Genomic DNA, 10368 nt, shown 5'->3' with positions numbered 1-10368 from the left:
GGACTGCGGAGTAGGGAAATGAGACATAGAAAAGGGAAACGCCGATAAAGAGTGTGCCGCCCAACAAGTTACCACTGTGAACAGCTGGAACCCAGTCGCAATGGAGAACACACCTGACAACTGACCCCCCACAGGGCCAGGAACCTGGGGTGTTTATCCACTAATTCCTCTCTCTAACTGGTGGGCGATTACGGAACCTCCCCACCCACTTCAGGCCTGCTGGGTACAGGAGCACACTCCTTCCCCCTGAGGGCACCCTCAGACAGAAGCTCAGGCAGCAGCTGGGGAGACTGGGTGTCTGGGCACTGCCTACATAGGCCTTCCCTGATGATGTCTGCTGGGCCAAGCAGATATGGGCAGGACACCCAATGTCTGCTTCAGGGGCTGATGAAGTGCCTGAGAGGAATTCGGTATCAGAGGACACATTGGGGGTATAGGCTCTGTCATACAGGGTGTTATGCAGGGTCTCTGGTCCTGCTCCCCACACAAGAACGCAGGATACGGTGAGGCCAAAAAGGAACACCCACGGAACCATAGATAGGGGAGTCACACCACTATATTCTCTCTGGCGGCTGGGCTGGAGACACAGGAAGCAGGAGCCACACAATCTGCAGCCTGCCATTCGCTTCTCTACCAACCAAACAACCTCACTTGCTAGCTCAGCCACGGCAGTTACATCAGTGGCCAATGGCTCACTGGTTACAGCTGACGGCCAACTAGTCACAGCTGATGGCCATCTACTACCCGAGCCAGCACCTTTCCACGTGAGGCCGAGAGCCTGGAACCTGCTGTCAGGGGCTCTGTCCCCACGGCTCTTAAAACAAAATCTGTGTGCTCTCACGGGGGCCGGTGGCACCTGATCCTCTATGAGCACATGTCCTGCTACTGTCCCCTTGCTCACTGGAATCCAGCCACACTGGACTCCTTTCCTTTCTCCCAATATGCCGGTCTCCCCCCACCTCCTGGCCTTTGTTCTCGCTGCTCCCTCTGCCGGGAATGCTCTCCTCGGGCTCTTTTCCTGCTTGGCTCTTTCTCTTAGACGTCACATTTGCACAGAGGCATTCTCCGACTATGTGGTAAAGTAACCCCTTCCCCAACTTCTCTTAGTTCTCTATTTTTTTCCTTCTCATCTTTGCACCTTTCTTCCTTGTTCTTTCCTTCATTAACAAACTTTTACTGAGCCTTTACCACATGCTGGATGCCGTTCTAGACCCTAGAGAGACAATGTTATCTGACAAACACATCATCTGACAAATAAGCTGTCAGGAGCTTGCATTCCAGTCTCAGAAACAGACATTAACAAGCAATAACTAAACAGATATTTGCAGTAGTGCCCAGTGCTGTGAAGGAGTAGGGCGGGGCTGTCGGGCGAGTTCCATTGCTTGATCACACTCATCACCTGCGCACTTGTTTGTCCTGGGTCTCCCCTACCACACTTCAGCTCCACAAGGGCAAGGAGCATGTCTGCTTGGTCCCCTGTGGTCTGCCCAGCACCTGGCATGGAGCCTGGCACAGGAAGTGTTCAATAAACACTTGGAGAATGAATGGAGACAGGTGCCTGGGCAGACTCAGGGAAAGGAGCCTGAGACAGAGCAGGACCTAGGGCTCTGCCTGAGGCAAGGGCAGAGGACACCTCACCTGTCTCCTGCCCACACATGCTCTGCTTGGCTGTTGGCTCTCTCGCTCTTCCTCAAGCTGAAAGAGGCTCTGAGGATCCATTTCCATCCTCAAAGATCCCTATAATTTGGATCTAGGAGTCCATGCCCCCTCCCTAGGGACCTGCAGGGTCCAAGGTGAAGTTCTGGGGCTCAGAATGGGCCCCAGGGCTCGGAGATTCAGATGTAGCCTGAGCTCCACACCTAAAACCCTCTGGCTCCACCCCTCTCTTCGGGGGCTTAGCTCAGGTGTCACTTGCTCCAGGAAGTGTTCCTTGACTCCCAGGCTGGCTCCTCTGGCCCCCAGGGCGTCCCTCAGTCACTGCCTTGACCACACCAAGTGTTACCCTCTGCCTAGAGGAGATGTAATGAGCCGGTACTGGTAAGAGGGATCTCTGCTTTAGTGCCCAGATCCAAAGGGTGGGCATACACTGGCATTTCTGGACAGACCCCCACCTCTGAAAGTCTTATAGGGAGGGGGGAAAAATCTGGAAACCAGACAAGATGGCAGAGGTGGGGGGAATTGGGAAGGGAATAGATTAAGTCCTTATTTCAAGAATATAGAGCGGGCTGGCCAGTGGTTCAGGCTGTTGGAGCTCCATGCTCCTAACTCCGAAGGCTGCCGGTTCTATTCCCACATGGGCCAGTGGGCTCTCAACCACAAGGTTGCCAGTTTGACTCCCAAAAGGGATGGTGGGCTCCACCCCCTGCAACTAACAACTGGCAACTGGACCTGGAGCTGAGCTGCGCCCTCCACAACTAAGATTGAAAGGACAACTTGACTTGGAAAGAGTCCTGAAAATACACACTGTTCCCCAACAAAGTCCTGTTCCCCCTCCCCAATAAAATCTTAAAAAAAAAAAAAAAAGAATATAGAGCTAATGAAGGGGAATGGGGGCCGGAAGTTTCTATGGGGCCCAGCTTGAGCTCCTGTCCTGGCTCTGCCACTATCTGTACAATTCTGCTATGGTGGCCGCCCTTCCGAGCTGTCAGGCTCATCTGACGTGTGAAGGACAGCCTGCAAGGCTGAGGCTGGAGGTCCCACTCCAGCCACAGGGTGGTGGCTTAGAACTGGCTGTGGAAAGAACCAGCACAAAGGACGGGGTGTCGCAGTAAAGCTCTACAGTGCAGAGTCAGCACCAACGTGATGTGGACTGTGTATTTATGTAGGTAAAAAAAGTGCACAGAGCATTGCGGGCCGGGGGAGAGGAATGTCCTGGCCCGGCCTCTGGTCAATTGTAATTGCAATGGCCCTCCTGCAAAGTGAAGGACTTAGGTGGCATGGCATCGCTCGTCAGAGGACGACCCACTTTGGGGGCGTGTGGCCTTGGGATTGGCCGGGCCTTTTCTGAATCTGCCCTTGGAGCACAGAGTAGGGTACCTTGGGGAGGGTCACCCCGGCGGGCCTCACAGGGTGGGGCTCACAGGAGAGGCCCAAGCTCAAAGAGCAAGGTCTTCAGGTGTGGAGGGCATGGCGTTGGGGGTAAGGGCTGGGTCTTTGGGGTCGTGGTCTCCCAGAGGGGCGAGCCCCACAGGCAGTCAGCCGAAGAGTTTGAGGAAGCAGGGCTGGCAATAGGGCTTCCCAGCGCGCTCCTGGAAGGAGCCCTTGGTGAGTGGGCGCAGGCAGAAGGTGCAGGTGAAGTGGTCCGGGTGGAAGCGGCGGCCCAGGGCCGACACGCAACGGCCGGTCACCGGGAGGCCACACGTAGCGCACAGGGAACCGCGCCGCGCGTGGAAATGGTTCTCGCACAGCGGGCGGCCCTCGTGCTCGAAAAAGCTGCCTGCCGAGAAGGGCGCGAAGCATTCCTGGGGAAAGGCGACCGCGACAGGGTGGGTCAGCGGCCGAACCGCCTCCCAGATGACTCGCTCCGCGAGCTAAATAACCTTCCTCCGCCCGAGACACCGAAGCCCCGCCCAAATACAAAGCCTGGCCTCTAGGAGCACCCCGCCCACCATCAATCACCCGCCCGGCTCCTAGTCCGGCCCCGCCCCCACAGAGCTCACCCTGCAGACGAAGCAGTCTGGGTGCCAGAGCGCGCTGAGCGCTGAGATGTAGTTGTCCAGGATGGGGCCCTGGCAGCCCTGGCAGCGCGGGGCGAACAGCTGCAGAAAGTCCCGGCGGCAGTAGGGGCGTCCCTCGCGCTCGTGGAAACCTAGGGGCGGAAACCCAGTGGGCGGAAGGAAAGGGGGCGGGGCGGTACCAGGGACCTATAAGATGTGAGACTGTGGGGCCAGAGGAGGGGCAGTAGCCGGAGCGGGACGGGCTCTGGGGCGGGGGCAGAGCGAGAGGCGATGGGATGGGAACGCACCGGGCCCGAGGCGAGTGGGAGAACGTTCCTGGCCCCGAGGACTAAGGAGGTCGTAGGGGCTTGGGCCAGAGGGGGCGATGCGGACGTCCAGCGGACCCCTGGCTTTCAAGGTGGGGCTCAATCTCACCCTCGTCTCCGAAGGGCTCCCCGCAGCTGACGCAGCAGAAGTGGTCTGGGTGCCAGTGGGTGCCCAAAGCAGTAACCATCTTCTGTGGGGAATGAAAGTGGACACTCAGCGTGACCCTCCATCTCTTCTTTCCTCCCTCTCCCGCCCTGAACCTAGGTGAGCGGGTTGAAGTATGAGTTTGAGGCGTGGGAGACGTAAGGAGGCACTTGGGAGGCGGAGAAAGAGCTGGGAGTTAATGGAGAGGCCATGGGCAGGGCTGGGGCTGGGGACGGCGAGCGGGTGAAGCCCATCGCGCGGGCTCCTTGGGTGAGACCGTGCAGGGGCTTGTGGGCCAGGCGGGGCTCACGTGTCGGATGGGTTGATTGCAGAGGCCACATCGTGGGGAGAAGCGCTCAAAGTAACACTCAGGGCAGAAGGGGGCGCCATCCTTCTCGAAGAAGCTGCTGCCTCCCAGGGCCGTGGAACACCCATTACACAGGAAATGCTCAGGGTGCCACGCCCGCCCCAGCGCCGTCACCACCTGGGAGTTGGAGATGAGGCCTGGGTCAGAGTGTCCCGTGGGCTACCGTGTGCCCGCCCAGTGAGCTAAGGTTTCCGTGCTCTTTTCAAGTCTGCTTTCTGAGATCAGGATGAATAATCTAATGTCCAGGTCACTCCCCTGTAAGTGGTGGAGATTCCACCCAGGTCTTCCAGTCCAGGGCCCAGGCCCACAAATTTTAGGGGCCTGCAAAAATGTTGTATTTTCTTTTAAAGCCAGAAGAAAAAAATGAGTTAGAAGAACATAATTTCACGCATAATATTAATACATTCATCTTTACATTAACCCACTCATAAAATACAATTTTAAATATTTTTTTTTAATGGAGGAAGGGACTCATGAATGCAAAAGTGCCTAGGGACCACAAAATCATAATGCCACCCGGCTTTGCTGAGATGAGAAATTTGGGGATGAAAGCAGGGCGCTTCATCTACTGGGAGGATCTGAGTTAACTGGGCACAGTTGTCAGTAATAGCTGCTCAGTCAACATGTCAAGAAGCACTCTGCTGGAGGAGAAACTGTCCTGTGGTGGCTGCAGCCACTAGGCTTCTGTGAAGATTGAATGAGGCGGGGTGGTGTGACGGAGTGAGTAGCAGTGCCTGGCACACTGGAGAACCACAGCAGGTGGTAACTGAGTCAGAATTCTCACCCTGCCTCTTAGGTGCTGTATGACTCAGAGCTTTAGTTTCCTCATCCATCAAATATGAATAATAATACCCACCTTCCAGAGTTATTTATTAAAGGAATAGCACAAAGGCTGGCTTTCGGTGAAGATGGGTCTGTGGGTCCCTGTCTCCCTGCTCCCAGGGCTCCACTTACTTGCCCAGCAATGGCTTTATTGCAGGAGCCACAGAGGCCTTTGGCCTGGGTGGGAATGCCACGGCGACTGAGGTCGGATTGCAGCAGACCCAGCATGGTGTCCAGGCCGCCCTTGCTGGTAAGCCCCGTTGGGGACAGGGAGCCCTCATCCACGGAGCTTGGCCCTGGTGGCTGGGTTGGCCCAGGAGCTGGGAGCTGCAGCAGGGGGCACATGTGAGTTGAGTCAGCAAGGCAGCAGATGTGGAAAGGTTTAAAATGGGCCAGGGAGCCACACATCCACACCGGCCCACCCCCTTGCCTGACTCACGTGGTTCTGGACTCGGAAGTCAGAGAGTGAGGCCATCAGTCTGTCCAGCTCCAGGGTGGCAGAGGTAGCCGAAGGCTTTTGGAGAACGGGGGATGGGCTAGGGGGTCTGTGAAGAACACAGCATGTGTCAGCTCAGAGCTGCCAAGAGGAATGCTTCTTCCAGTATCTCAGTCATTCAGGACCAATCACCTCTCTCCCAGCCCTGCCAACTGTGCAAACTCACCCGCTGGGCCTTTTCTTGTCCTCAGATTGGTCCTCTTTGTGCTCCCCTGCAGTCTCCTTGCTAGATGGGAACTGAGACATTATTTCATCTGCAGAGAGGAGAGAAGGGCTGGACACGGGACTGTGCTCTACCCGCCTCCCTCATAAGGCTTTGAGTCCTTTCCGCTGCTGCTCTGGGGAGTCTGTACCCCTTCGTCAAGGCCTGTGGCAATAACCCCCCTACCTGTGATGTTGAACTGAGTCGCATTAAGTTCCTGAAGCAACCGGTCCAGCTCACAGAGCCCTGTGCCCAAGACACCACTGGAGGAGAACGGAGGGGCCGCGGGGGCCGCAGGCTTCGGGGACCGAGGCTTGCATACCGTGCTGGGAAACAGGGTGGGAGCCGGGGTTCAGGGGTGGGGAGTCCAAGCCTCCTCACCTGAGTCTCATTTGGTTTCCTCACCCCCGTTCCCAGGCCCCTTACCTGTACAGATGGTCCTTGTCCCCTGAGGCTCCTGAAGACTCCCCAGACCCCATCTACAGAGAGGACACAGGTATGGGATGGCAGACCTGTATCTTGCCTCACTCAGGTCCAGATTCCCCAAGCCCAGTCCACAACGTCAGGTCTCACCTGTGGCTGGTGGCCATAGGACAGGGAAGACATGAGGGCCTCTGGGGGCTGCTCTTTTGGAGCCTCTGACCTTGGCATGTGTGAGGTGGTGGTCTCCAGGTCAGAGAGCAGGGCATCTGCAGGGAGAGGTCATCGGAGTGAGAAGCTGAGATGTCAAAGTTAGGTCAGAGACAAAGAGGGTCTTAAGAGATGAGAAGATGAGTTCCAAGTGGGCAGTATTTGAGGACAGAAGCGAGTATTGAGAGCAGACGTCCGGCATCAGGGAGGGCGGACGGGTGGCTCAGTCGGTTAGAGCGCGAGCTCTGGGCAACAGGGCTGCCCGTTCGATTTCTACATGGGCCAGCAAGCTGCGCCCTCTGCAACTAGAATGAAGTCAATGAGCTTCTGCTGAGCTCCTTGGGTGGCCAGATGGCTCAGTCGGTTGGAGCGTGTCCTCTCAACCACAAGGTTGCCGGTTTGACTCCCTCAAGGGATGGTGGGCTGTGCCCCCTGCGACTAATGGCAACGACCTGGAGCTGAGCTGCGCCCTCCACAACTAAGACTGAAAGGACAACTTGACTTGGAAAAGTCCTGGAAGTACACACTGTTCCCCAATAAAGTCCAGTTCGCCTTCCCTAATACAATCTTTAAAAAAAAAAAAAATCAGAGGGAAGCACAAGGCCAAACCAAGGCAGAGAAGTGGAAGGGCAGCAAGGAACATTTATGAGCAGAACATCCCAAATGGCTCATCCTGGGAGTTACGCACAAACCCACCCACCTGATTTTTTTATTCTCCGAATCTTCCCTAATGCAGTCAAAATTGGCTCTTTACTGGAGCCAAGTTTGGCTCCACCCCAAATTGCTCAATTGGCTATATGCCTGGAACCCAGCCTTCTGATTGGGAGCTCTCTTGCCACGCCCACTAGTTTCTCCCCCGACCTGAACAGGCCCGCTCAGCTCTGGCCCACCTCCAGACCTACTGGGTCCCACCCTATGCACCTCATTGGTGAGTCTGCAGGGACCTGCTTGCTGATTGGCGTATTCTCCACAGTATTAGTGCCCCGTTACCCCTACTGAGCAGCACCCCTTATTACAGAGTGCTGGAACCCTTTCTGTCCCACGGTTGGAGCCCCAGTTCCAACAGACAGGGAGGACAAGATGCCTGCGTCCTCCTTTCTGCCCAGACAGCACAACTGCCCATTCCCAGATCTGGAGCTTTTGAACACTTTCCCTTCCAGAACTTAGAAGCCCCTGTCCCTTTACTCTTCATCTCTGAGCAGCGTGGTGGAACCTTTAACCTCTCCCTGCCATCTATGGATCGCTGCCTGACTTAGGGACCCCTCAATGCTTTCCTTCCCGAAACCCCAGGGCAGGCCATTTCCTCCTCCAGAACTGGGTGTCACAGCCTCCCTTCCTGCCTCCTTTCCCAGTCCCCAGACCCAGGGTCCCTTTAACCCCTCCTGTTCCAGAGCCCAGGAGCCCAGCTGGGGCCACCGCACCTCCCTGCCCATCTGTCCGCAGCCTGTGAAGGAAGAGTGGGGCGAGGCGAGAAGGGAGGGAGCGGCCAGCCTGGGAAAGGCAGGAAGGGAGAGGCAGGAAGGGGGACGTGGAATTAGAAAGGAGCTCCGGCAGAGACAGAAGCCAGACGACAGGAGGCGGGGATGCGGAGATGCAGGAGGGGAGTGCAAGGGGGCTCCAGTATGGGGAAGCGGGTCCAGGGGATGGTGAAGGGCTGGGGACAGGGGGACCCAGCCCCACTCACCCAGGTCCTCCATGGCGGGGTGCAGACGGACCACGCTGGGTGAGCAGGGCGGGGGCCGTGTCCGGTGGAAGGGGGGACGTCCGGGAGCTGGAGGCCCAGCCCGTGACCATGTAAGGAAGCGGGACCCGTTGGGATGGCGCTGGAGGGAAAGGTGGGGGGAGTGGGGGCAAGGAACAGGAGAAGCCGGGGTGGGGGCGTGTAAGGGAGGGAGGGCCCAGGCCACGCAGGCCCGGCCCCTGATTGCAGAGAGGCGGCCACACCCCGGCCTTGGCCTCGGCTGCAGGGAGCCCCAGGCAGACACAGCCAGAGTCAGAGAAGTGGCTCTTAGAGCAGCCTGGGGAGCTCCGCCCAGAGAGACGCTCGGATGTAGACTGAGACCCCCAAACAGAATCTCCCGAAGCCAGCACCCCAAATCGCAGACACAGCCCCTCCTCCTGCTGAGGCTTGCTCCAGACAGAATTTGGGGGCTGGAGACAGGAATGATGTTCTAAGGATCAGTCAGATCGCAGCTTCAGAGAACTTCGCTTAGCGACCCTGACACACAATGACATACAGATCCCAGAGGGCACGTGCACTAGACACGAATAAATCTCTCAGAGACTGAGACAGACACAGTGAACCTTTCCACTAAACCAGGACCTTCTCTCCTAGACTTGGACACAGACACAGTTAAACTGAAACTCAGGCACCAGCCCCACGCAGACTCAGAAAACACTGCCAGCCAGCCAGACCCCAGGCAGCCTTCAAGACAAAGCCCTTCCCCAGCACTGTGACTGCCCAGCCCTATTCCTGAGCTGCTGATGGGCACGGAGAAGAGAGCAAGCCAGACAAGGCTCCAGCCAGCCCAGCCGCCAAGGAGTCAGAGGCCTTCCCTGGACTGAGACCCTGAGAAGTCAGGGCAGAAATGAGACACGCAGTAGACGGGTCTGGACAGACACAATTGGGCCGTGGTGTCCACCCAGACCAGAGTCCAGCCACGAGCACCTCAACCTTGGGCACTTAGCTGGCCACGTGAACCGATGTGGCCGCCAGCAGGCCACGGTACAAGGCATTTACTGCCATTGCGTGTACAAGGCACAGTGCATCTGCTGCCAGAACTGGGTACAAGGCACCACGTAAACTATTTCATGTAAAACGGTTTGCGCTGGGTGGAGTATTAAATTTTTAACATAGGCTTTGATTTATATGTGAAAATCTTAAATTAAAATGTAAATTTCCTTACAGCACGTTTTTTGGATGTGGAACTAAGGTATACAATGTCCTGTTGTAAACAGTAGAGCAAATGATTAAAACAAGGCTGACAACCGTAGAAGAGGGTACGACCCTTGTTTTAAGGTTTTCATTCTGAAAAATAATGTAAGAATCGGTGCCACCGGTGGTTCCCAGTTGTGTATACTTGCTGATAATATCTCTTGTGAGATATCCCTTGTTGAGCTGAGATCCTTACAAGAATCGATCTTCATTTGGTATTTTTCCTGTAAGGCAATAGGCCATATTAAACTGAAGAAGGAAAACAATCAAAACCAGAAGCCAATCAGAACGACCTGGGGGGCTTTTTAAAAACACTGCTGCGCAGTCCAATTCAACCAGAGAGGACTCAGGCATCAGTATTTTACCTGTCTTCCAAAAGCGCTCTGGTGGTCTAATGCGCAGCCTAATAGAGACCTGGACAGTGACATCAGTGTCAACCTTAGTCCACAGAGGCCACTGGCACAACCTGTCCAGCCAGTCCCCTCAGTCAGGTTGCCACCTGAGTGGTCAGACCTGGGAGCCAGGTGACGGAGACCCTGCCATGGGGACAAAGTGACAGGAGCCCTCAGTGCCAGCCCAGGGCTTTGCCAGCCCAAGACAAGGCCTCAGGGACTCCAGGAATGCAGCAGACCTTCCTTTAGGAAAACAGCAGGACACTTGACCCAAGAGATGAAAATGAACCCATAGACTGAAGGCCCGAGATGGGTGATGGACACTTGGAAAGCACAAACGCCCAGGCCAGGGGCATCTTGCAGCATTGCCCCAGCACAGCTCTCGGCCTCCACGGAG

At 56.2% G+C, this 10368-nt stretch overlaps 1 protein-coding gene and 1 long non-coding RNA gene across 2 annotated transcripts; one reads left to right on the top strand and one right to left on the bottom strand.

Annotated features, from left to right (window-relative positions):
• Positions 1 to 2800: 2800 nt before the first annotated feature.
• On the bottom strand, positions 2801 to 8485 carry TGFB1I1 (transforming growth factor beta 1 induced transcript 1). Its single transcript, XM_019717293.2, has 11 exons — positions 8329 to 8485; positions 6588 to 6703; positions 6441 to 6493; positions 6201 to 6340; positions 5979 to 6066; positions 5756 to 5861; positions 5449 to 5643; positions 4438 to 4611; positions 4092 to 4173; positions 3660 to 3808; positions 2801 to 3461 (listed from the first exon to the last, which is right to left on the bottom strand). The coding sequence occupies exons 1-11, from the start codon at positions 8339 to 8341 to the stop codon at positions 3195 to 3197; spliced, it is 1383 nt and encodes a 460-aa protein (XP_019572852.1). The 5' UTR covers positions 8342 to 8485; the 3' UTR covers positions 2801 to 3194.
• Positions 3933 to 9549, top strand: LOC109437828 (uncharacterized). Its single transcript, XR_002136310.2, has 4 exons — positions 3933 to 4247; positions 5474 to 5566; positions 6432 to 6510; positions 8980 to 9549. It is a non-coding gene; the product is annotated as an uncharacterized LOC109437828 (long non-coding RNA).
• Positions 9550 to 10368: the final 819 nt, after the last annotated feature.

The sequence above is a fragment of the Rhinolophus sinicus genome, linkage group LG18 (assembly GCF_036562045.2).
Source record: "Rhinolophus sinicus isolate RSC01 linkage group LG18, ASM3656204v1, whole genome shotgun sequence".
Taxonomy (NCBI): Eukaryota; Metazoa; Chordata; class Mammalia; order Chiroptera; family Rhinolophidae; genus Rhinolophus; species Rhinolophus sinicus.
Note: the sequence above shows the minus strand (reverse complement) of the source record. Positions and strands in the feature narration are given on the sequence as shown.